This window comes from Mobula birostris, chromosome 5, assembly GCF_030028105.1.
Source record: "Mobula birostris isolate sMobBir1 chromosome 5, sMobBir1.hap1, whole genome shotgun sequence".
In the NCBI taxonomy this organism is placed as follows: Eukaryota; Metazoa; Chordata; class Chondrichthyes; order Myliobatiformes; family Myliobatidae; genus Mobula; species Mobula birostris.
This window is the reverse complement of record NC_092374.1, coordinates 188,017,517-188,045,452: the sequence shown is the minus strand read 5'-3', so window position 1 is coordinate 188,045,452 and position 27,936 is coordinate 188,017,517. Positions and strand designations below refer to the sequence as shown.

At 43.3% G+C, this 27,936-nt stretch overlaps 1 protein-coding gene across 1 annotated transcript in view; it reads left to right on the top strand.

Annotated features, from left to right (window-relative positions):
- LOC140198439 (uncharacterized) overlaps positions 1–27,936 on the top strand; it is a 163,841-nt gene that overhangs the window by 45,516 nt on the left and 90,389 nt on the right. The window contains exons 6-9 of the mRNA XM_072259529.1: positions 405–521; positions 5,116–5,217; positions 9,178–9,291; positions 24,430–24,531. Of these exons, the coding sequence (XP_072115630.1) occupies positions 405–521; positions 5,116–5,217; positions 9,178–9,291; positions 24,430–24,531 (435 nt within the window). The remainder of the gene's footprint in view (positions 1–404; positions 522–5,115; positions 5,218–9,177; positions 9,292–24,429; positions 24,532–27,936) is intronic.

The window sequence follows — 27,936 nt, the reverse complement described above, 5'->3', positions numbered from 1 at the left end:
AGAACAAACTGCCCACATGTGCATTTGTGTAGCAGCCCCTAACATCAGCTGAAAAGTAGCACCAGAGTGTGTGGTGACACTTGCAGTCTGCCCTGCCCTCAGCACATCCTCAGGTTGTGTTGGTTGTTAACACAAACAATACATTTCATTGTATGTTTTGACATACGTTTGATAAATAAATGAATCTGAATAATCCATTCTTGACTGGTATAACGATGCATTGTGATTAATGATTCTCAGAGTAGAGTCAGTCGGTGTCGGCCTGGGTCACAGATCGGTGAGATTAGACCGGGGTTGGAACACTCCCTGCTCAGCAGGAAATTATGGAACATTATGGTTGTTGCATTGTTTGTCATTCACTGCCCAACAGATGTTTAATGATTTGAATTTAATCTTAATTTCAGGATTTTACCTCAAGGACATTATAATGATTGCTGTATTGACAGCAGGACAGGTGATTTCTGCACCATCTCTTCATTCAGCCATATTGCCGGACCAGTGGAAGTGGCAAACTCTCGGAGGTATCTGTCATTGATTAATTTGCTCTTGCATGAACTTTCAGACACCACCCGGTAAACCTGAATGAACTTTAACATAAACAAGGGAAAATATGGGAAATCAATTCACCACTGACAACTTCCCCCCCACTTCCCCTCTGTCCCTCTGACCTGTGGGATGCAATTGCCCATTTTTCCCAGTTTTGAGGTGCTTTGCAGTGACACGGAATACCTGAAACAGTCTTGGAGTCACCTCTGACCAAACTACAGAAGATATTTGGGAGAAGTGGCCATGAGAGGAGCTGTCTTCATTCAGTTGTGTTTGCTGCATTGTGTTGTCTCATCTCACTGTAACACCAAGTCAGTTTAGAGGTGGGACTGAGGGGAAGATGACCTTTCATCCTGATGGTGGCTGTGCCTTTGGAAACAGGGACCTCTTTCATATATACGGCAGAATTGTGAAAGGAGTTCTACTCCCCATCTAGTGTCAGAGGGTTTGAGCAGTTGTCTCTCAGACCTGCTGGTGAGTGTACAGTACATGTGGCTCTTTCTTTCAGACTCTGTGGCTATTTCACTTGGGTGTTTGTAAAAGTTTATTTTGAAAGAACCTCTCTTTCCAATGCAGTTTTCCACATGGGACACCACTGTCTCCCAGAACCAAAGAAGATGCAACACCTGCTTTATTCCCTCTTCCCTTACCCCATTCCTGGCACACATATAACCCCTCCAGGTAAAGCAGTGAGTGACTTGTACTCCCAATTCTGTGTCCTCACAGTTTCCTGCACATTGGAGAAACCATTGCAGGTTGTATGACCACTTTGCAGAACACCGAGGGTAACAGTGAGCTTCCAGTTGCCCGTCACTTTAGTTTTCTCTCTGATTTCCCATCTTTAATCTCTTCTCCAGTTCCAGCAAAGCCCATTGAGGAGCAGCATCCCTTATTCCACATTGAGTCCCAAGAGCTACAATAATGAATTCATCAATTTCAGATAACCAGCCATTCCAGTTTATGTTAGAACTGACCACTTCTGATACAAGATCAGAGTGTCTAACCATAACTGTTTTCCACTTTCCACAATGCAGAAATGGAAATCTAGAATTCTTTTTAATTCCAGATTTCCAGCAACTACAGTGTATCGTTCACCGTTGTTTGTCTTTCTCTCTTGTATTTCTTAAGATTTCTCTCACTCCTCTCTGTGACTAGAAACATCAAATCTCTGCACAAATTCTGTTTGTACTGCTGAGTACCTCCAGCATTTTCTATGATACACCCAGTGACCACTTTATCAGCTGCCTCCTGTACCTAATAAAGTGGCCACTGAGTGTGTGTTCATGGTCTTCTGCTGCTGTAGCCCATCCACTTCAAGGTTCGATATGTTGTCTGCCAAAGATGTTCTGCTGCACACCACTGTTGTAACACGTGGTTATTTGAATTGTTGTCACCTTCCTGTCAGTTTGATACAGTCTGGCCATTCTCTGACAAAACATTTTCATCCTCAGAACTGTCACTCACTGGATGTTTTATTTTGCATTTTGGACCATTCTCTGTAAACTCTAGAGACTGTTGTGCATGACAATCTCAGGAGATCAGCAGTTTCTGAGATCCTCAAACCACCACATCTGGAACCAACAATCACTCCTCAGTCAAAGTCACCTAGATCACATTTCTGCCCCATTCTGGTGTTTGGTCTGAACAACAATTGAACCTCATGACAACGTTTGAATGCTTTTATGCATTGAGTTACTACCACATGATTGGCTGATCAGATATTCACATTAATGAGCAGGTATACAGGTGTACCTAATAAAGTGGCTACTGAGTGTATCACAGATTCTCAAGACGTGGGGTTTCCAGTCACTATATCGTTTTGGACACATTCAAGGCATTGTGTTCAGCTCCAGTCACCAGGCAACCGGTTGGATTTAAATGACCAGACAGTGATGTTGCCATGGCTGAGCTGCAGGATTTTGCTTTTATTTATATGCAGAGAGGTGACGATGGGAGATTTCAAAGTAGGAGGATCAATATCTGAGGAGAAGGAACCATTAACAATGTCAGTTAACATTTGCCCTGGAAGAGAAGTTGGCAGTGAAGAGGATCAATTGAACTAGATGGGCAGGATTAGAATAGGGATGATACAAAGAACATTTATTATCAAAGTATGCAGAGTGGAATGCAAAAGTTTGGGCACCCCTGGTCAAAATTTCTGTTACTGTGAATAGCTAAGCGAGTAAAAGATGACCTGATTTCCAAAAGGCATAAAGTTAAAGATGACACATTTCTTTAATATTTTAAGGAAGATTACTTTTTTATTTCCATCTTTTACAGTTTCAAAATAACAAAAAAGGACAGGGGCCCGAAGCAAATGCTTGGGCACCCTGCATGGTCAGTACTTACTGACAACCACTTTGGCAAGTATCACAGTTTGCAAACGCTTTCTGTAACCCATTAAGAGTCTTCCAATTCTTGTTTGGGGGATTTTCGCCTATTCTTCCTTGCAAGAGGCTTCGAGTTCTGTGAGATTCTTGGGCCATCTTGCATGCACTGCTCCTTTGAGGTCTATCCACAGATCTTGGATGATGTTTAGGTCAGGGGACTGTGAGGGCCATGGCAAAACCTTCAGCTTGCGCCGCTTGAAGTAGTCCACTGTGGATTTTGAGGTGTGTTTAGGATCATTATCCTGTTGTAGAAGCCATCCTCTTTTCATCTTCAGCTTTTTTACAGATGGTGTGATATTTCCTTCCAGAATTTGCTGGTACTTAATTGAATTCATTCTTCCCTCTACCAGTGAAATGTTCCCCGTGCCACTGGCTGCAACACAAGCCCAAAGCATGATCGATCTACCCCCGTGCTTAACAGTTGGAGAGGTGTTCTTTTCATGAAATTCTGCACCCTTTTTTCTCCAAACATACCTTTGCTCTTTGCGGCCAAAAAGTTCTATTTTAACTTCATCAGTCCACAGGACTTGTTTCCAAAATGCATCAAGCTTGTTTAGATGTTCCTTTGCAAACTTCTGACGCTGTTTGTGGTGAGGACGCAGGAAAGGTTTTCTCCTGATGACTCTTCCATGAGGGTCATATTTGTGCAGGTGTCACTGCACAGTAGAACAGTGCACCACCACTCCAAAGTCTGCTAAATCTTCCTGAAGGTCTTGCAGTCAAACGGGGGTTTTGATTTGCCTTTCTAGCAATCCTACGAGCGGTTCTCTCAGGAAGTTTTCTTGGTCTTCCAGATCTCAGCTTGATCTCCACCGTTCCTGTTAACTGCCATTTCTTAATTACATTACCAACTGAGGAAACGGCTACCTGAAAACGCTTTGCTATCTTCTTATAGCCTTCTCCTGCTTTGTGGGCCTCATTTATTTTAACTTTCAGAGTGCCAGGCAGCTGCTTAGAGGAGCCCGTGGCTGCTGATTTTTGGGACAAGGTTTGAGGAGTCAGTGTATTTATAAAGCTTTGAAATTTGCATCACCAGGCCTTTCGTAATGTTGACTGTGAACAAGCCATAGCCTTAACAAGCTAATTAAGGTCATAGTCATACTCATACTTTATCGATTCCGAGGGAAATTGATTTTCGTTACAGTTGCCCCAACAAACTTTGGGTCTGAGACCTTGGTAAAAGTTATCTGAGAGTTCAAATCTCTTGAAATGTCCAAACTTTTGCATGGTGCTCCTTTCCCTTTTTTCACTCTAAAATTGTACAAGACAAAAATAATACACTAATCTTGCTTAAAATGTTGAACAGAATGTTTCATCTTTAACTTCATGACTTTTGGAGATCAGTTCATCTTCTACTCAATTATCCACACTAACAGAAATTTTGACCAGGGTACCCAAACGTTTGCATGCCACTGTATACGATATGCAACATTGAGATCCGTCTCCTTACAGGCAGCCACAAAACAAAGAAACACAACAGAACCCATTAAAAAGAAGACTGTCAAACACCCGATGTGTAGAAAAAAAAGCAAACAGTAAAATTAAACAGAGAACATTCAGAACTGAAGTTGATGAAAGTGAGTCCACAGACACGAAGCCTGACACAGACACATGGTGGCTTTGTAGATAAACTGAAATTAGAACTGAGATGGGATAGAATCCAGTGAGAGGGAGATGCAATTTCAACACCAGGGCAACAGGAACATTTGGCAACATTGATCCAGTGGGCAAAAGGATGGGAGGGAACCACAGAGACAGGTGGACAGTCTCTGTCACACCCATCGATGGGCATCTAACATGTTGTTGGAGCAAAATTACAGAGACAAGAACAAATCAGGGATTATTCTTGCACTTCAGGTTAATCCTTGAACAAACCATTTCGTGATGGGGAGGAAGACTGATGACGCTGAATCAGGTGCAGCTGGATCTGATGGTTTAAAACCGTTCTCACCAAGAATATTTATTGTTATATCTTTTACATTTGGGGGAGATGAGATGGAGGGTTTGCCACTGGTAACAACTGGGGTGAGAGAGTAACAGTTAAAGTGGGTCAATGGTGGGATTGTGATTGCTCCCTGGGGAGCTAGCATTGATTGATGTCCAGAATGGCCTCCAGTGTCATAATCAGTCTGCATAGATTGTTAATGGCTTTCATATGCTTTTTTTTATTTCTCCACAGGACATCTGGGATACAGATTTTATCTTATAAGTCTGTCGATCTGTAATACTTTGTCATTTACCGCCATGTACATTATGTTAATTTATTGGTTTGTTGTTGAAGGTACGTGACCAATACTCTTATGATTCACAATTGTTTAATTAAAAAATGTTTACGGTAGTTTCCTTGTACACAAATGTTAAGGAGAACAAAATAATTATGATGCAGCTAAGTAATATTTTAATAATAATAATTATTATTCTTATAATTAACGATTAATTGTTGCCTGGATTGGGGAGCATGCATTATGAGAATAGGTTGAGTGACCTGGGTCTTTTCTCCTTGGAGCGACGGAGGATGAGAGGTGACATGACAGAGGTGTATAAGATGATGAGAGGCATTGATCGTGTGGATAGTCAGAGGCATTTTCCCAGGGCTAAAATGGTTGCCACAAGAGGACACAGGTTAAAGGTGCTGGGGAGCAGGTACAGAGGAGATGTCAGAGGTAAGTTTTTTTACTCAGAGAGTGGTGAGTGCATGGAATGGGCTGCCGGAAACAGTGGTGGAGGCGAATACGATAGTGTCTTTTAAGAGACTTTTGGATAGATACATGAAGCTTAGAAAAATAGAGGACTATGGGTAAGCCTAGTAATTTCTAAGGTAGGGACATGTTCGGCACAACTTTGTGGGCTGAACGGCCTGTATTGTACTGTAGGTTTGCTATGTTTCTGTGTTTCTAATAACATTCTCTTCAGAACTCATGGTACTGAGGTGAAGACAGATCAACCCCAATCCCGAGAGGCTGCTGATGTGCTGGATTTGATTGAGGTTTAATTACGTTCATACAATATCACAGTGTCAGCACACAGAGACCAGTAGTTTATTGTCTCTGGGTTAGTTTCCTGGAGTCTCTACCCAGTTACCATCATGAGAGATTCCAGTGGGATGCTCAATATCACCCTCTCAGGACAAGCTGAGGGGAGTAACTACAGGACCCACATCCCCCAAACCAGTGTGAGGGAAGTGTTGCATTTTCAGAAGTCTGGTCTTGGGCATTTAAACAAGTGATGGGGACTTTAGACGGTGTTACTGAGGCTACATTTACTCACTGAGAGGAGACCACGGCAGGTAGTCAGGAGCATCTCCAAGTTCCAGTCTAATGACACTGCAGTTTCCCGACAGGAGGATGTTGCACAGGGAATGACATCACCAGTGTTGTGGATGTGGAAACCCCACTAGGGTGTGAGGATGACCACTGTACACAGCACACTATTGAATTTCTGTGGAGGGCATTTCCACTCTGGAAAAAGTAAAACACTGAATCGAAACGGTGCTTTGTAAGGGAATTTCTGTGGTAACGTTTCTCAGTCCCAACGTGTGGAAATAACTTCCATCTACCATTAATATCTTGAGAACTCCAATTACACCTGAGTAACCTGCAGGGAATGCAGTCCCAGTCTGTGTGATCTCTCATAATTTAACACTCCAGTACTGCTCTGCCTTTGGATGAGACATGAAACCAAGCAACCATTTGTGTTCCCTGGGAGAATGTAACGGATCACCTGGTGCTATTTCCTAAAGATAAACAAAGTTCTCACCAGTATCCAAGAAGATAATTCTCCCAACCAGCATCACGAAAGCAGATTTAGCTTGGTTGTCAGAGGCAGAGGTGGCAGTGGCTGACAAATAGTGTACTGCAGTGATTGGTGCTCAGTCCTCTGTTGTTTGTCATTCACGTTAACAATTTGGACAAAAATATAGATGACATGATCAGTAAACCCGTGGACAACAGCACAATTGGTGCGATAGTGGACAATGAGGAAAGTTGTCTAAGTATAGAACAAGACCAAGATCATCTGTGTTAGTGGGCATAGGAATGGCAGATTGTAATTAGCTTAGGACAAGTACATAGTTCCCTGGAAGTGGTGACACAGACAGACAGGATTGTAAAGAAGGTGAATGGTGTGCTTGCCTTCATCGGTAGGGCATTGAGTACAAGGCTGGGACGTCACGTTACAACTGTACTATCTTTAGTCAGGCCACACCTGGAGTATTCTGTTCCAATCTTGCAGACATGTATAAATATTACATAAATAAATGGAATCATAAATGAATATTACATAATCAGAATTAGGTTCTTTGGCTAGGAGAGCCATTTTGCTAAAATGGAAGGTCTCTAATCCACCTACTATTTCTTATTAGCTTACCTCCATTATGTCCTGTCTAAGTTTAGAGAAAATAAGAAATCAGACATTTGATACATCCTTTAAATTTGAAGAAACCTGGCGACCTTTTATTCAATATTTTCATATGGTTTGATTTATTGCTCTTCCAGTTACTTTCTCGAAACTCTGGATTTAATCCGAGAGTTTCTCTTTTTTCTTGCTCTTACTCTCAGTATGGGCTCCCAGTCCCTTTTTTTTTCTTTTCTTTTCTTTTTTTTGTTTTTGTTTATAGAGAATAGTGGGGTTTTTTAATCTATATAAAATTACAGAAGTTTCTTTATTTCTTTTTCTTTTTATGAAATGATAGGAGGAGAATTGATTATTTTATTTTTTATTCTATACTATTAGATTAATACTATGTAAGATCTTGACAATGTTTATTTTACCTTTTATATGTATTGTTATTGATATAGATATTTGAGAAAATTCTCCTCTTGTTTGTATATATGTACTTTTTCTTAAATTAATAAAAAGATTGATAAAGAAAGGAAGAATTAGGTTTATTAGCACCAGCATGTCGTGAAAATTGTTAACTTAGCAGCAGCAGTTCAATGCAATACATAATATAGAAGAAAGTAATAATAATAAATAACTAAATCAATTACAGTATAAGTACATTGAATAGATTAAAAGTCATGTAAAAAACAGAAATATTATATGTTAAGAAAGTGAAGTTGTGTTCAACGGCTCAGTGTCCATTTAGGAATCGGATGGCAGAGGGGAAGAAGCTGTTCCTGAATCACTGAGTGTGTGCCTTCAGGCTTCTGTACCTCCTACCTGATGGTAACAATGAGAAAAGGGCATGGCCTGGGTGCTGGGGGAATTAATAATGGACGCTGCCTTTCTGAGCCACTGCTCCTTGAAGATGTCCTGGGTACTTTGTAGGCTGGTACCCAGGATGGAGCCGACTAAACCTGCAACCCTCTGCAGCTTCTTTCAGTCCTGTGCAGTAGCCTATCCCCACCCCTCATACCAGACAGTGATACAGCCTGTCAGAATGTGATTAGACTAGAAAGAGTGCAGAAAAGATTCACCAAGATGGTGGGCAGAGTTAAAGTAGATTTTCACTGTGGCTCCCATTCACAGAATTTGAATTGTTCAATCTATGTACATCAGTGAATAGATATGCAGAGTCAAAGCAGCTGTCAGAAACACTCCTGTTTCCTTCCTCTGTTCACCATCTGATGTTCCAACACAAACATCTGGAGTGATGGAGCTGGTGACAGTGACTGACATGTCTGAGTGTTCGATGAATGCCATGTACAGCTTTTTCCTCTCTGATGGACTGTTGACCCCATCATGAAATGAGGGAAATTAGGTTGCAATCACATTAAATGCAGCCAGTGAGGAATTTCCACCAGTGAACAACTGGAATCGAGCTACAGTTATGAACAGCAGACTGTACGGAAACTGGTCAGAATTGGAATGAAAATTTCAGCAACTTTCTGTGAAATTTATGGGCTTCTCCATAATCAACTGTTGTGGATGTTTTGACAAAGAAACTATGGACCATAATGAGCTCTAAGGTCTGACCATTGGAACCAGAGGGAGCAGCCAGTGCAGAAATTGGCAGCAGGTGATATGTAAAGACTGGGCTGGAGACCCACGAGGAAAATAAAGTCGGCACCGTGAATTATTCATTCATACCTGACATTGCAGTTCAGTGACTTGTTAATCTATACAGGGTCTGCTGGTGCAGGTCTGGGTCACAGGTTGGCACACTGGGTGGGAATTGGCATGTTCCCTTCACTGGGACATCAGTGTAAGAGTTTGGTTGTTGCAACCACTGGAAGTTTTCATTGACATTTCTCTGGAGTTTTGTTACATGTTTGCTTATTTGATTTATTTTTAATTGCAGGCATTTCACCGCTGGACTTTGTAGTGGTTGCTGTGATGATCATAGGACTGCGGCTTTCTTCAATATATATCTATTTACTTCCACGTGTGACCGGGATTTGTGAAATACTGGAAGGTATCTGTCATTGTTTAATACACACTTGGATATAAATTTGAAATTAAGTGAAATGTGACATATTTTCAAAAAGAAAAAGATATCAAATTAAATCTCGTCTGAATTACCAACACCCTATCCCAGCTCTTCCAGTCCTGTACATTTGGGTGAAGTTGTCCTGTTCATTCCAGTTATGAGCTGATGTTTCACAGTGACACAGAATGCCTGGAGATATTTGGGAATTGTCTCTGAACTGACTCCGGAGGGTCTTTAATAGAAGGGACCCTGAGAGGGGCTGACTCAATCCATTTGTGTTTCACATTGTGTTCAACTTCAATGTAACACAAAATCAGTTTGGAGCTGAGGACCGAGGGAAAGTTTCCCCCATGATCCTGATAGTAACAAGGTTGGGAAGGGGTAGGACTCGTCTCCCTTGTGTCTGTCTTGGATACTTACAACAACATTTTCATTCAACAGCAGCTTTCAGCTCTGTGGCTTTTACCCCCAAGTTCATTTCCAGCTTATAAAACATCAAAATATTATTATTCCTTCCTCATGTCCTCATTCAGGAACTTCCTGGCCAAGTCCACTTCAGAAATAAACTTTCAACACAGATTATAGTTCAAGAGTAGTAGCAAAACCTCCAGCTCCTGGCATTAATATAATGAAAAGTACTGTGAAGCTTCAGAGGGAAATTGCAAAATAATATGTCAGCAAGTTGCAGGGAACAATAATGATGCAGGTGACCCTGGACTGAACATAGAGTTCGGTTTGAAAGGAGGAGCACAAGTGCAGAGTTTCAGACAGGGAAACTCAGAGTTTGGTCTTTGCGCTAAATCAAAGCAAACACGCCAGTGGTGGAGTGATGAAGATCAGGAGTTCACAGGAGAAGAGTTAGAGAAGTGAAGAAATTTCAAATGCATCTGGACTAAACTGTTGTAGAACTGGGTCAGGGAATGTGAAGTATAAAGAGTTAGCAGGTTCTGAGAGCACAGATGAGATTTTAATCATTAGGCATAATATAACAGGACACCTAAAACACACATCCCTGAATCAGTCAACATCAACATGGTTTTGTGAGAGGGATATCATGTTTGATCTATTTATTGGCCTCTTTTTACAGTGATAACGTGCTGTGGGTAAAGGTGGATCTGCTGTGTTTAGATTTCCAGTGAGCATTTACTATGGTGTCATATCAAAGGTTATTGTGGAGAATGTAAAAGAGGAAGAAGACAGTCAGCATAAATGGATCTTTTCTGTCTGTCTGGATGTAAAAGTGGATGCCTCTGTGTTTGGTTCTGGGAACAGAGATTTTCATAATTTTTTGTAATGTTCTTGCTATGGGAGATGAAGATACCAATGATATGGTGGTTAAATTTGACACCAGCGCAAATGCTGATTTATACTTCTGCGTAGTAGCCAAAGCCGTAGCCTACGCCGTTGTGAGTATTTATACTTGTGCGTTGGTGTGTCTGCGTCGCTCTGCAATTCACCGTCAAAACGCTAGTTGGCAGTCGGGTTTCTGTCCCACTGCGTTGAGTTTCTTCATGTTGAAACTCAACACGAAGAAACTCAAACTTCAAACAACGGCGACTGAAACTAAAGGAGGGTGAATTTTCTGTGCTTTTCCGGCCAGTGAGAGACATGGATGAGGGAATGTATTTCAATATTTTCGGATGACGGCAGGTAGATTTGACGATTTGGTTCATTGTCTCGCATTATTTTGCATCAGTATACGCACAGTATACTCAGAGACTGGCAATCACCATTCGAGTTTTAGCTTCAGGTGGGAGTCAACAGGCTGTAGCAGCTAGCAACAAACTGGCGTCAAGCACAGGGTCCTCCGTAATTTCAGAGGTCTGTGAAGCCTTATGGAAAGCATTGCAGCCAGAGTTCCTTCCCTGCCCTTCAGTCGCCCAATGGGAAGCTATTACAGGGTAGGAGGAAATGCGATGCTACCAAGCGGACTAATCACAGTTGTTCCGGTCTGCGTCACCGCGACGCGTAGTTACATTTTTGAGGAGGTGCACGTCAGGCTACAGCATAGGGTACGGTGCAGGGTACAGTGTATTGTACGCGGCCACGCCGTACCTACGGCGTCAATTTGACACACAAGTATAAATTGGCCTTTAAGTGGAAAGTAAATTGTGATAAGGACATATGGAGGGTCCAAAGTGATGAGAACAGGCAAATCATCTGACAAATTGAGTGCAAGGTGGCAGAATGTGGAATTGTTCACATTGTCAGGGAAAACGAAGGAGTGTATTATTGAAATGGGGAGAGGCTGCAGATGCAGAGGGAGCTGGGTTCACTGGGTATCATTAGTAACTGGCTCAATTTCAGCTTCAGCAAGTAATCAGAAAAGGTAACAGAATGTCACATGTATTGTAGAGTGAACTGACTATACAAGAGATAAAATTATCTTCCGTTAAATAGGACACACATTCATGTTTATTGTCATCTGACTGTACATCATACAACCAAACAAATGAAACAAATATTCCTCCAGACCACGGTGCACCCACAAAACACATATCACTCACAACACAGAAAACAAAATATTACCACAAATACATTAATAAAGCATAATTCAGAGTGCATGTAGTGTGCAGCACAGGTAGACAGTAAACAGCTTGCTGAGGATGAGCAGTTTCAAGTTGCTGGGTGTCAACATCTCTGAGGACGTGTCCTGGCCCAATAGCTTGATCCAATTACAAAGAAGGCACGACAGCAGCTATATTTCCTGAGGAATTTGAGGAGAACTGATATGTTACCAAAGACACTCACAACTTTCTACCAATGCACTGTGAAGAGCTTTCTAACTGGTTGCTTCACCGTCTGGTATGAGGGGTCAGTGTACAGGATCGGAATAAGCTGCAGAAAGTTGTGAACTCAGTTTGCTCCATCGTGGGCACCAGCCTCCCCAGCATCCAGGAAATTTTTTAAAGGATGCCACAAAAAGACGGCATCGTCCATTAAGGCCCCCCATCACCCAGGATATACCCTCTTCTTATTGCTAAGATCGAGGAGGAGGTAGAAGATCTGAAGACACTGTCGAGGGTCCCATCGACAAACCAAACTTGAAGCAGCGATGGGATCCTCGAGAGCTGTGGCAGGGTTTGAATGCTATCAGCTCTCATAAAGTTAAATCAAGCGACATGGGAGACAGCAGAGCTTCACTTCCAGATGAGCTCAATGTCTTCTCTGCTCATGTTGACCATCAGAACATGGAGGAACCATTGCAAGCTCCCACATCCCCTGATGATCGGATGATCTGAAGTGCGGGTTGTCTTCAGGAGGGTGAATCCTAGGAGAGCATCTGGACTGGACTGGGTAACTGGCCACGTACTAAGATGCTGATCAACTGGCTGGTGTGTTCACTGAGATCTTTAACGTCTTGCTTCAGCAGTGTGTGGTACCACCTGCATCAAGCAGGCTTCATTTATATTGGTGCTCAAGAAGACCGTGGTAATCTGCTTCAATGTCTATCACCCAGTTGCACTGAGGTACATCGATAGTGATGACGTGTTTTGAGAGGTTGGTGATGAAACATATCAGCTCCTGCCTGAGAGGTGACTTGGATCCACTCCAATTTGCCTTCCGGAGCAACAGGTCTACAGCAGATGCCATCTCATTGACGCTTCACTTAATCCTGGAACATCTGGACAGCAAAGATGCAGACATCAGGATGTTCATTATTATCTGCAGTTCAGCATTCAATACCATCATCCCCTCAGATCTAATCATCTACAAGACCTTGGCCTCAATACCACCCTGTGCAATTGGATCCTGAATTCCTTCACTTGTAAACTCCAGTCAGTTCTGATTGGCAACAACATCTCCTCCACGATCTCCATCAACACATGTGTACCACAGGGCTGTGAGCTTAGACCCTGCTCTACCTGCTTTACACTGATGACTGTGTGGCTGAGCACAGTTCCAATGCCACATTCAGGTTTGCTGACAACACCACTGTCACAGGCCAAATCGAAGTGTTGCTGAATCAGCATACAGGAGGGAGACTGAAAATCTGGCTGAGTGGTGTCATGACAACAACCTCTCACTCAATGTCAGAAAGACCAAGGAATTGATTACAGACTTCAGGAGAGGGAATCCAGAGGTCCATGAACCAGTCCTCACCAGAGGATCAGAGGCGGAGAGGGTCAGCAGTTTTAAATTCCTGGGTGCTACTATTTCAGAGGATCTGTCCTGGGTCCAGCATGTAAATGCAATTCTGGAGAAAGCCTGGCAGCGCCTGTACCGTTTCCTTAGCAGTTGGCAGAGATTCAGCATGACATCTAGAAGTTTGACAAACTTCTATTTCTAACTTCGACACTTCTACAGATGTGTCGTGCAGAGTATATTGATTGGCTGCATCATAGCCTGGTATGGAAATACTAATGACTTTGAATGGAAAACCCAACACAAAGTAACAGATTCATCCCAGTACATCACGGGTAAATCCCTCTGAAGCATTGAGCACATCTACATGAAACACTGTCGTAGGAAAGCAGCATCCATCATCAGGGATTCCCACCAACCAGGTCATGCTCCCTTCTCACTGTGGCCATCAGGTAGAAGGTACAGGAGCCTCAGGACTCGCACCACCAGGTTCAAGAACAGTTACTACCCCTCAACCATCAGGCTCTTGAACAACAGAGGATAACTACACTCAACTTCACTTGTCCCATCTTGAAATGTTCCCACAACCAATGATCTCACTTTCAATAACTCTGTCTCATTATCTCATGTACTTGTTATTTATTTGCATTTGCACAGTTGTTGTCTTCTGCACTGTGGTTGATCTTTCATTGATCCTGTTATAGTTACTATTCTGGAGAATTGCAGGGCAAGCACACAAGACAATGAATCTCAGGGTTGTATATGGTGATATTTATGTACATTGATAATAAAATTGACTTTGAACTTTGAACAATTGTCACTCTGTCAAGACCTACAGGATTTTCACGTAGAACAGTACCGCACAGGAACTGACTCTGAGGCAGAGTGTCTGTGCTGAACATGATATCAAATCAAACTAATCCCTTCTGCCTGAACATTATCCATATCCCTCCATTGCCTGCAGATTCTTCTGCCTGTCTGAATGTCTTTTAAATGTCTCCCCCACCCCTGGCAGCCCAGACACTTGGCACTCTGTAAAATAATTTGCCCTGCAAATCTCCTCTAAACTTTTACCCATTGACCTTCAAGCTACAGCCTCTAGTTTTTGACATGTCCACCCTGGAAAAAAGACTGACTGTCTACCCTATCTACTCTTCTCATAATTTTATAAACTTCTGTCGGGTATCCCCCCTCAGACTTTGACACTCCAGATAAAACAATCCAAGTTTGCCCAAACTCTCTTTGTAGTTCATACCCTCTAATCCAGGCAGCATCCTGGTAAAACTTTACTGCACCCTCTCCAAAGTTTCCACATCCTTCCTACAACTGGGCAAACAAAACAGCACACAATATCTGTACAATGTCTGCAACTCCGCCAATATTTTTTATCATCAGTAAAGTTACCATCTAAATTTCCATCCAAGTCATTTCCGCATTACCAAGAGCAGAGGCCCCAGCACAGATACCTACAAAACACCACTCGTCACAGACCTACACTCAGAACAACAACCATGTTGAAGAGTGTGGTATCACTCTTCCTGTGGTTGACACTGGTCCCCGATGCCAACTCAAACTGGTTGCAGATGCTCATCAACCTGTAATCTGACCAAAGGTGCAGGGCCAGACCGCAGACTGGTGGGGTGTAGAGGGATTCTCCAACCCAGCTAACACAGGTCTTAACAGACATCTTTAACATCTCTCTGAAACAGTTCACTGTCCTTGTAGGTTTCCAGGCCACCACCATCATTTTGGTGTACGAGAGAGACAATAATTGGCTGAATTGATTACGGATCAGTGGCATTGACCTCAATAATCATGAAGTGCTTTGGGCAGCTGGTAACGGATCGTATGAAATCCCACCTTCCAGCTACATTGGACCCTTCCCAGATCACCTACCACTCAAACCACTCATGTCAGAGCACCAATGAGTTAACCATAAAACACACACCTTCTGCTTTTGCCTTCCCTGAGTCAGCAGTTCGGTCCATTCTGTGAATCGTGAATCCCTCTGGTCTGTCTGCTGCATCCGGCGTGTCCGGAGAAAGCCACGTTTCGATAAAGCATACAATTGAGTAGAGTCTCAGCTGCCTCTGATGCAGCAGTCTTGCCCTCAGATCCGCGATTTTGTTCTCCAGCGACGGCACATTTACCGACAGGATGCTAGGTTGAGGAGGCCTCGTCCCCCTGTGTCTCAGCCTGGCTTGGATCCCCTCTCCTGCCTCACTTTCAGACATGGCAATGAGCCTTAAAGGCCCCACACCTGACCGGTCCGAGACCTTTTAAGTGTTGTTAATGTTCCTGCCTCAAACACAATATACAGGTACGACACCGTCTGTCTTATTACTGTGCAAGGTGTGACAGTCAATAGATTAGATTAGGTCAGATTATGAGGACACTTAGTCCTCGTTTATTGTCATTTAGAAATGAATGCATTAAAAGATGATACAATGTTCCTCCAGAGTGATATCACAGAAACACAGGACAAACCAAGACTAAAACTGACAAAATCACATAATTATAACATAGTTACAACAGTGCAAAGCAATACTGTAATTTGATAAAGAGCAGACCATGGGCACGGTAAAAGAAAAGTCTCAAATCCCGATAGCCCCATCATCTCACGCAGACGGAAGCACCGCAAACTTGCTGAAGCATTGAAAGCACCCAACCGCAGCTGACTCTGCGAGCCTCCGACACCGAGCACCATCTCTGCTGAGCACTTCGACTCCGCCCCGGTCGCCGAGCAACACGCAAATCCGAGGACTTGGGGCCTTTACCTCCAGAGATTCTGGATCACACAGTAGCAGCGAAACAGGCATTTCAGAAGTTTCACCAGAGATTCCTCCGTGCTCTCACGTCTGTCTCCATCAAATCAGGATTGTGCACGGCACCCTACTTGACAGATAACAGATATCATTCACCGGAGTGGCCGCTGCAAGCTGTGTCGCGCCATCTTTACTGTAGTTCGTGTTTAACCAATATTTTAGAGTTTCTGAAGTTACCAGGAAAGCTCATGAAGGCAAGGCAGTGGATGTTGTCTACATGGACTTTAGCAAGACATTTGACATGGTCCCACATGGCAGGTTGTTCAGAAAGTTTCAGTCACTTAGCTTTCAGGATGCGATAGTAAATTAGATTATGAGAACACTCAGTCCACTGTTTATTGTCATTTAAAAGTGCATGCATGCATTAATAAATGATACAATGTTTCTCCGGAGTGATATCACAGAAAACAGGACAAACCAAAGACTAACACCGACAGAACCACATAATTATAACATATAGTTACAGCAGTGCAAAGCAATACCATAATTTGAAGAAGAACAAACCTTGGGCACGTAAATAAAGTCTCAAAAGTCCCTGAGTCGATTGACTCCTAAGTCCCCGATAGCAGGTGGCAAAAGGGAGAAACTCGCTGCCATAAACCTCCAGGCACCGTCAACATGCTGATGCATTGGAAGCAGCTGACCACAGCCGACACTGAGTCCATCCGTCCGAAAACTTTGAGTTTCCGACCAGCCCCTCCGATACAGCCTCCCGAGCGCCATCCTCTGCCGAGTGCCTTTGACCTAGCCCTGGCCGCTGAAATGCACAAAGCCGAGGATTTCGGGGCCTGCTCCGGAGATTCTGGTTACCACACAGTAGCAGCAGCAGCGAAGCGGGCATTTCAGAAGTTTGATTAGACGTTGGCTTTGTGGGAGAAGCCAGACAGTGGTTTCCTCTCTGACTGGAGGCCTGTGACTAATGGAGTGGCACACGTTCAACACTGTGTCCATTGTTTGTCATCAATATCACTGATCAGGATGATTATGTGGTTAACTGTATCAGTAAATATGCAGATGACACCAGGATTACGGGTGCATGGTAGGACACTAAGGAGTATGGTAGAACAAAGGGATCTGGGAATACAGGTCCATAAATTCCATAGAACCATAGAACATTACAGCACAGAAACAGGCCTTTTAGCCCTTCTTAGCTGTGCTGAACTATTTTTCTGCCTAGTCCCACTGACCTGCACCTGGACCATATCCCTCCATACACCTCTCATCCATGTACCTATCCAAGTTTTTCTTGAGTGTTAATAGTGAGCCCACATTTACCACTTTATCTGACTGCTCATTCCAATCTCCCACCACTCTCTGTGTGAAGAAGCCCCCACTAATGTTCCCTTTAAACTTTTCCCCCTTCACCCTTAACCCATGTCCTCTGGTTTTTTCCTCCCCCAGCCTCAGTGGAAAAAGCCTGCTTGCATTCACTCTATCTACACCCATCATAATTTTATATACCTCTAACAAATATCCCCTCATTCTTCAACGCTCCGGGGAATAAAGTCCTAATGTATTCAACCTTTCTCTGTAACTGAGTTTCTCAAGTCCCAGCAACATCCTTGTAAACTTTCTCTGCACTCTTTCAACCTAATTAATATCCTTTCTGTAATTTGGTGACCAAAACTGAACACAATACTCCAAATTTGGCCTCACTAATGCCTTTTACAACCTCACCATAACATTCCAACTCTTATACTCAATACTTTGACTTATAAAGGCCAATGTACCTAAAGCTCTCTTTATGACCCTACCTACCTGTGACGCCGCTTTTAGGGAATTTTGTATCTGTATTCCCTTATCCCTCTGTTCTACTGCACTCCTTAGTGCCTTACCATTTACCCTGTATGTTCTACCTTGGTTTGTCCTTCCAAAGTGCAATATCTCACACTTGTCTGTATTAAACTCCATCTGCCATTTTTCAGCCCATTTTTCCAGCTGGTCCAAATCCCTCGGCAAGCTTTGAAAACCTTCCTCACTGTCCACTACACCTCCAATCTTTGTATCATCAGCAAATTTGCTGATCCAATTTATCACATTATCATCCATATCATTGATATAGATGACAAATAACAATGGACCCAGTACTGATCCCTGTGGCAGATTACTAGTTACGGGCCTCCACTCAGAGAAGCAATCCTCCACTACCACTCTCTGGCTTCTTCCATTGAGCCAATGTCTAATCCAATTTACTACCTCTCCGTGTATACCAAGCGACTGAATCTTCCTAACTAACCTCCCATGCAGAACCTTCTCAAAGGCCTTACCAAAGTCCATGTAGACAATATCCACTGCCTTCCCTTCATCCACTTTCCTGGTAACCTCCTCAAAAAACTCTAATAGATTTGTTAAACATGACCTACCATGCACAAAGCCATGCTGACTCTTCCTAATAGTCCCTGTCTATTCAAATACTTGCAGACCCTATCTCTTAGTACTCCTTCCAATAATTTACCTACTACCGATGTCAAATTTACTGACCTCTAATTTCCTGGATTAATTTTAGAGCCTTTTTTAAACAACGGAACAACATGAGCTATCTTCCAATCCTCCGGCACCTCACCCATAGATACTGACATTTTAAATATATCTGCCAGGGCCCCTGCAATTTCAACACTAGTCTCCTTCAAGGTCTGAGGAATGAACTTTTAACATTATTTATTTTCACCCCCACTCCACTATCTGCTCTGGCACTCTGATTCCCATCCCCCTGCAAATCTAGTTTAAAGACTCCCCAACAGCACTTACAAACCTCCCTGCAAAGATATTGGTCCCCTTGTAGTTGAGGTGTAACCCGTCTCTCTTGTACAGGTCCCACCTGCCCCAGAAGAGGTCCCAATGATCTTGAAATCTGAAACCCTGCCCCCTACACCAGTTCCTCAGCCATGTGTTCATCCACCAGAGCATCCTATTCTTACCCTCACTGGCACGTAGCATAGCTAGCAATCCTGAGATTACCACCCTTGTGGTCCTGCTTTTTAACTTCTTACCAAGCTCTCTATACTCACTCTCTAGGACCTCCTCACTCTTCCTTGCTATGTCATTGGTACCAATGTGCACCAGGACATCTGGCTGATCACCCTCCCACTTCAGAATGCTGTGCACGCGATCAGAGACATCCTTGACCCTGGGACCCGGGAGACAACAAACCATCCGGGAGTCTCTGTCACCACCACAGAACCTCCTATCTGTACCTCTAACTATCGAGTCCCCTCTCACTACCGCTCTCCTCTTCTTCCACCCTCCCTTCTGCACTGCAGAGCCAGACTCAGTGCCAGAGATCCGGCTACTGCAGCTTATCCCAGGTCAGTCATGCCCCCCAACAGTATCCAAATCTGTATACTTGTTGTTGAGGTGAATGGCCACAGGGGAACCCTGCTCTGCCTGCCCTTTCCCCTTCCTCGCCTGATGGTAACCCAATTTCCTGTGCTCTGCTCCTTTGTCATAACTACCTCCCTGTAGCTACTATCTATAATCTCCTCATTCTCCCGAGTGATCCGGAAGTCACCCAGCTCCTGCTCCAGTTCCCTAACGCCGTTTGTTAGGAGTTGCAGCTGGATGCACTTCTTGCAGGTGTCGTTGTCAGGGAAACCAGAGGTCTCCCTGACTTCCCACATCCTGCAAGAAGAGCATTCCAACATCCTGCCTGGCACTGTCTCTAAACTTACTAGTTAAAAAAAGAAATCTAATGAGAATAAGAAAACAACAACTTACCGGAACCTACCCTCGCCTCTGCCTGTTTACGCTGAAGCCTGTTGAGCCAAAGCCATCCCACTCTTGACTCAGTCCTCTCCAACGGTGGCCGCTTTGCTAGACGAAACTTCTTTTATAGTGCTTTAGCTGACCGGCTGTCTGCAGCTCCTCCACTCCCAACTGGTTGGCTGTTTAACAAACTGAAAAAGCCTATGAATCCTCTCCTTCTCAGCTCTGACAACGGCCGCTTCGCTAGACGGAACTTCTTTTATAGTGCGCCAGCCTACTGGCTGTCTTCAGCTCCTCTGCTCCCGATTGGCTGGCCGTTTAAAAAACTGAAAAAGCCAGCAAATCCTCTCCTTCTCAGCTCTGACAATTGAAAGAGGTGTCAAAATTAGATGGGGTCACAAAGAAAGCTTTTGGCACATTGGCATTCATAAATCAATGTATTGAGTACAGGAGATGCTTAGGTTGAAGTTGTCTAAAACTTTGGTGAGGTCTAATTTGGAGTACTGTGTGCAGTTTTGGTCACCTACCGACAGGAAAGATGTAAATAATTTTGAAAGAGTACTTTTCATTACATTAATGCCAGGAGCTGGAGGTTTTGCTACTATTTTTGAACTATAATCTGTGCTGAAAATTTATTTCCACAGGGATCGGTGCTGGGTCTGTTGTTGTTTGTCACCTATGTCAACAACCTGGTTGATGATGTGATTCACTGGATCAGTAAATTTGCGGCTGACGCCGAGCGGGAGGGTGTCGTGGACAGTGAGGAAGGCTATCATTGCTTGCAGGGGGATCTGGACCAGCTGGAAAAATGGGCTGAAAAATGGCGGATGGAATCTAATGCAGACAAGTACTGGGTGATGCACTTTGGGAGGACCAACCAGGGGAGGTCTTACACAGAGAATGGTAGAGCACTGAGGAGTGTGGTAAAACAAAGGGATCTGGGAATACAGGTCCAAAATTCATTGAAAGAAGTCTCACAGTAAGAGAGGGTCATAAAGAAACCTTTTGGCACATTGGTCATTCTAAATCAATATACTGAGTACAGGAGTGGGATGTTAGGTTGAAGTTGTATACGAAATTGGTGAGGCCCAATTTGGAGTACTGTGTGCAGTTTTGGTCACCAACCAACAGGAAAGATGTAAATAAGGTTGAAAGAGTGCAGAGAAAATTTGCAAGGATGTTGGAGGACCTGAGTTATAAGGAAAGATTGAATAAGTTAGGACTTTATTCCTTGGAATGTCTCAGTCTGGGGGGAGATTTGACAGAGGTATACAAAATTATGAAGGGTATAGATAAGGTAAATACAAACAGGTTTTTTCCACCGTGGCTAGGTGGATCAACAAATAGAGGTCATGGGTCAAGTTTCAAAGTGTATTTATTATCAAAAAATGTATCAATTATACAACGTTGAGATTTGTTTGCTTACAGGCAGTCACAAAGCAAGGTACTTGAAAGAACCCAGTTGAAGAAAATGAGACCAACTCCCCAGTGCCCAGAGAGAAAGAGAAAAAGAAACACCAAAAAAAATCATATAAACAAGAGAAGCGAGCAACAACAACAGCATTCTGAACCAAATTGAGTCTTTAGATCCAAATCCCTGGAACAGCCCAGAGTAGACCCAAAGCCTCAGTATTCATTTCATCATTTTAACAGGGTAAATAGCTGCAAAGTTCACAGACACGAAGCACAGCAACTGGGAACAGTCTCACAGCCCTAGCATCACAGAGAGAGAAACCCCCAGACTATCTGAGCCAGTGTTTCAATTCAAAGTTCAAAGTACATTTTACTATCAAAGTACGTATACATTATACAACCTGGAGATTCGTTTCCTAACAGGCAGCCATGAAACAAAGAAACACAAACACTAACCCCAGATATCTGAAAAATTTCTGTCTAACACCCAATGTACAGAGAATAAAAAAACACATGTCCATAAGAAAGTAAAAGAACAAATTAACCCACAAAAAAGGACTTTTGAACCTCCAAACCTCAGTGGTTGAAATTGCGTTGATTTTGCAGCGCACCAGCAGGGCACATCCCGTGAATTCGCTTTGCCTTCACTCGCTCCTTCATTGCTTGCGGTGGTAGTTTACCACAATTTATTTAAAGTAAAGTGTTATTAATAATGGTTTTATTGAATTCCTTTGCTTTCAAACTAGCAGTAAGCTGTCTCATGCTCCGGTAGCACCATCTTAAACTGGAAAGGTGAAAGGTGGAAAGTTTAAGATGAAAGTTTAAGAGGAAATTTTAAGAGGGTTGTGAGAGTCTGCAATGAAGTGCCAGCACAAGTGGTACATGTGAGTTCGATTTCAATATTCAATGGATTGGTACATGGATGGTCGGGGTATGAGGGCTTTGGTCCAGGTGCAGGTCGATGGGAGTAGGCAGCTTAAATGGTTTGACATAGACTAGATGGGCCAAAGGGCCTGTTTCTGTGCTGGACTTTTTTATGACTCTATAGATCCTGGCAACATCCTTACACAAGTCTCCTGTGCACACTTTCCAGCTGATGGCATCTCTCCCGTAGGAGGGTGACCAAAACTGTTTCACTACTGTAACAGGACCAGGAACCCAGACATTCAAACATCAAATTTCCCACTGATTTAGAAGATGCCAACAAGGATTTGTAACTAGGAAAGGTAGGCTGATGATGGAGAAACCCAATTACAATAACAGTGGGAATCTGAAATTTAGGTGTGGGGTGTGGGGGGTGGTTAGTGGTTGGTCTATGAGAGGGGTAATGTTGGAGGTTTAATAGGTGGAAGATCAGGCCTGTCAAATTTGCTAACATTCAGTGCTGGAAGGGAAATTGGTAATGAATGGAAGGTATGCTTCATGGGTAAGTTTAATGTGGGGAGGTAGTGGGATAAAATCTGGACTGATATAAAATTCCACGATGGACAACAAGGACAAAGAGAAAGAAGAGAGGCTGATGAACCACAAGAGTGCATGGAGACAGGAGACTGGTGAATAGTCAGACCCACAAGTCTCCATGGAGACAGGAGACTGATGAATAGTCAGACCCACAGGTCTCATTGGAGACAGAAGACTGATGACACTGGGATCAGGAACAGAAAACAAGTTGCTGGAGGAACTCTGTGGGTCAGCAGCATCTGTGAAGGTAAAGGGGTTGCACACTCAAAATGGTCCTGCCGAAGGGTTTCGGCCTGAAACCTCGACTCTAATTGTTTCTGCCTGGCCTGCTGAGTTCCTCCAGCATTTTGTGTGTATTCCTTGGATTTCCAGCATCTGCAGATTTTCTCTTGTTTGAGGTTAAGGGGGTTGTCAACATTTCTGGTTAGGACCTGATGCAGCTTGCTTTACTTTTACTCAAGTATTCACTGTTCGGTTCATATTGTTGAAAAACATCAAGGTGATGACCTGGGCGATAATTTTGGAGCCTAGTTCATCTTTAAACAGTCCAGTAGTCAAGAGCTGAATCTTTTTATGATTAGTTAAACCAGTTTATCAGATAGGGTGTTCAGACCTGTTAATCTTGAGTGTATAGTGATGGAAGTTGTGCCAATGGGCAGTGTCTCAGCTGAATGAGTTATAGTTATAATGGGAAAAGGGGATTTGGTGATATGAAGAAGGTTTGATTCAACACCTCACTAACTCCTGAGATGTGGACGATAGGGTTGGGAATTTGAAAGTACATTTGTGAAGAAATTGAGAGAAATTCTTTTTCAGTGATGTGGGGTCTGAAGAGGGTGGGAATTTAGGTGGTGGGTGCAAAATAGAGAAACCAGCTCCACACCGCCCCCTTTCTTGAGAGCAACTGGAAATGAACAAAAACCACTACAAGAGAGGTGTCCTTGGATCTTGTGCACTTCTCACCACTGGATGTCCTGGACAACCTCTCCCCTTATCTATATTAAATATCCCAGCATTTGGACAGTTCAGCCTGTACCCTTGAGCTGTTTAGTTTCAACGTTGGAATAAGCCACTGCCTGATGCTGTGAGCAGCTGTTCCAGTCCTCTGCATCAGAACAGGATTCACAGTCAAACAGTGTAACCTCAGTGTTACAGCTGGAGTTGGTTTTTGTTAACACTGGCAACTTGATGTCAGTCTCAGCCCTTGAGATCATGAGGGAATACAGCAGAAAATATCCACAGTGGGCTGTTGCCTTATCTGCCGGACATGTCCAGAGGGAAGCTGCAGTGTATCTGTCTCCACATGCACAGTCAGTGGCTGAGGGTTTATCTAAGTTATCAAATGTAAAACACATCCTGGTAGCAGCCACAAACTGTGTTTTGTGTCTCTCTGAGCTCCCCATTTGCTGCAGTGGTGAGTGAACTCCTGAACCTCCTTCAATCCAAAGCTCTGACATCTGATCCATTTCAGAGTTGTTTGGATTGCTTGATGTTTAGGACATGCAATGTCATCACCAATCGAAACAACCCTGAGTCAGGCTCTGTTACCTGGGACATTTGTCCATTGATGCAAGTGTTAAATCATTTATGTGGTTTGGTTACCAAATGTTTTAAATTTCTTTTTATTTTTGAAAAGGTTCTCACGCATTCAGAATTTGGTTGAAGTGGAAATCCGTCTATAATATTATCCTCAGGGATTGTTTCATCGTTGCCTGGATCGTCAGTGCTACGATTTCAGGTATGTGGTCAAATAAACTTGTTTGAAAATGATGAACTCAGTGCTCTACAGGGTGATTGGAACATTGTAAGATCAGGACCACCAGCATCTGCAGTCCTCAGCCCCACAACCGGGTGCAGGGAAACCGGCGGGGGGTTCAGACAGTAATGGCCAAACATCAACAGTTCAGAACCACCAGAAACACAGCACAGGTCAGTTGAACACATACAGGTCAGATAAATCACTGGAGGGCACAGAGGTAAACCACACTGAGTGATGGAACTTCCAGAAAACATTTAATAAAATCCCTGGCATTTTATATCATATCATATCGATCCCTGATATAGTATCTCAAGGAAGGGAAGCTATGGGGACAATTTGTGGATGCTGCAATTGGCAGGAGGTGACCAATTGTATCCACAAGGATCTGTGTTGAGGCTGCAACTGTTATAAAAACGGGTTTGTTCCTTGGAGATTAGACAGCTAAGGAGAGATATGATTGGAGCTTTGAAGATATTAGTGCTGCGTGACGGGTTAGACAGAAACTTTTTTGCAGGTTGAGCCTGGGACAAGGAAGCAGACATCATAGAACAGTACAATTCAGGAACAGGCCCTTCAGCCCACAATGTCCATACTGAACAGAATGTTGAATTAAACTAATTCTCTCTGTTTGTGCATTATCATTTCCCTCTGTCCATACATACTCATGTGTCTGTCTAACAGCCTCTTAAATGTTACTATTGTATATACTTCATTATTCTCCCAGCAGCACATTCAACTGTATTTAAAAACACAGCACGGATCACTGGTCATGAATCTCCAGCCAGGATAACGTCCTTCCACCACGACCCTCTGCCTTCCCTGGACAAGCCGATTCTGAATCTAAACCACCAAATCACCATGGATCCCATGTATCTTAACCTCCTGGATCAGCCGACAATGAGGAGCCTTGTCAGATGCCTCAGTAAAATCCATTTAGACAACATTCACTGCACTACCCTCATCAACACCATTGTCACCTCCGCAATAAACACTCAGCTGAGTTTAGAATACGTGACTTGCCCTGCATGAAGCCATGCTGTCTGTTGCTAATCAGACCATGATTTCCCAAATCCCATGCCTGAGACTCCTCTCCACTAGCTTCCCTACCATTGATGCAAGGCTCACGAACCGATCATTTCTGGGATTATTCCTATTTCCCTCTTGAACAAAGGAACATTATCAGCTAATTCCCAGTGATCCAGAATATTATCTATTGTTAGTGAGGGTAACAAAAATATCCTTGCCAAGGCACCAGTCATCTCCTCTCTTACCTCCTTCAGTAATCTGGGATATACAGTATCTCATCAGTCCCTGATGATTTATCCACCTTGATGCTGTTCAAAAGATCCATTGCCCCCCCCCTTCCTGATCTCAAAGTGCCCTTGTACATTGGCATGCCCAAACTGCTCTCACTATGCTCCATGTCCTTCTCCCTGGTGAATATGATGCTAAGTACCCATTCTGTACCTCGCCCACATCCTCTGACTCCAAGCACAAATACGTTCCTTTGATCTGTAGTGGTTCAACACATTCTCTAGTTTTCCTCTTGCTTTTAACATATGTATTAGATGTGTTAGGTTTCTCTTTATTCCTACTCGCCAATGACATTTCATAGCCTCTTTTAGCCGACCTTGTCTCCTGCTACCTCCATCTTCAAGGGTGCTGTCTGATCTTTGCTTCCTAAATTGGCCCCGTCCAGACTGGCAATTTGTTGCTTATTCTGCACATTAGGTGTTTGATGCTCTTTTGTTTTCCATAGGTTCCACTGGGTTTTCTTGTTCTGTGGCCGTAATTGTACCACACTGGGCAGTCCGACGATCTCAAAGTTGTATATAGTATGCATACTTCAATAATAAATGTACTTTGCACTTTGAACTTCTGAAATCTTAAATTAGCTTTTTTTTTGACTGAATTCAAAACACTCTATCATCCAAGGTTCAACTACCCTGCCATCCTTGTCCTTTCTCCCGACTGGAACATGCCAGTTCTGAGCTCTGATCATCTGGTCTTTAAACAACTCCCACATCAGATGTGGACTTGTTCAATAATAGCTGTTCACAATAAACTTCCCCTAGCTCCTCCCTGATAATGTCATGATTTGCCTTTACGCAAGTTCATATATTCCCACAAGGTCCAGACTTATAATTATTTATAACTTGCAATGTAAGTAGTTGTGATCACGTATGCCAAGATGGCCCCCTAGAAAACGTCGGTCAGCTGTACGGACTCATTTCCCAAAACAAGTTCCAGGATGGTCCGTCCTCTCCTGGGACAAGTCACGTGCTGTTTCAAGAAACCCTCCTGAATGTACTGAAGAAATACAACCCCATTTAAAACTCTTGTGTGAAGGGAATTTAGTCAGTGTTGTGGAAGTTGAAGTCACTCAGACAGCCCTGTTGCTTTTACATCTTTTGATAATCTGTCTAAGTATCTGTTCTTCTATCTCCCAGTGGCTACTGGGCCCATGCTATAAATAAAGATGGCACTTGTGAGACACAGCAACACTTTACAGGCAGCAAACAAGATGACTAGCTGTTCTATTAATTACACTTTTTCTGGGTGACAAAACCCCAGTAAGTTTGGAATGTAGAGTTGGGACAGGATCCCATTGAAGAGCTGGAGGGGGTGAATTGTCAACTCCAGTCCCAGTGCTCTGGGTGTCTTCAGTAAAATCTGAATAAGCTGAGAATGCTCAGCAGGTCAGGCAGAACCTGTGGAGAAAGGGAGTAAATATTGTAATCAATGAGCTTCGATCAGACTGGGAAATTTAAAATATGAAAATCACTTCAGTGCAGAGAAAGGTGAGAGGAGCAGAGCAAAGGACAGTGTGTGATAGTTGAGAGATCACGGGGACATTTGGAAGTTAGTCTCAGCCTGGTTGGTAATTGTAGCCCAGTAACACTGTGATCTCTGTGACTCTCAATGTCCATCATTTAATGACGGTATTATAATGACTCATATACATTGACATCACAATGACATCACAGTGGCAGCTCACGTATGAGGCAGAAGTTTATTGTTACTGGGATCACATCCTCAAGTCCCAACCCAACATCGTCATGAGAATAGGAGGGGTTTCAGTGAGAGGCTCACCATCACCCTGTGAGGGCTGACAAATGAGGAATAACGGTGTATTTAGTGCAGAGGAACTCTGAATTCTCACTCTCAGAGACCTCCATCTTTGGATAAGACCATAAGATATAGGAGCAGAATTAGACCACTTGGCCCATCGTGTCTGCTGCACCATTTCATCATGGCTGATCCAATTTTCCTCACAGGCCCAATCCCCTGCCTTCTGCCTGTATCCCTTCATGTCCTGACCAAGAATCTATCAACCTCTGCCTTTAAAATACATAAAGACATGGCCTTGACAACTGCCTCTGG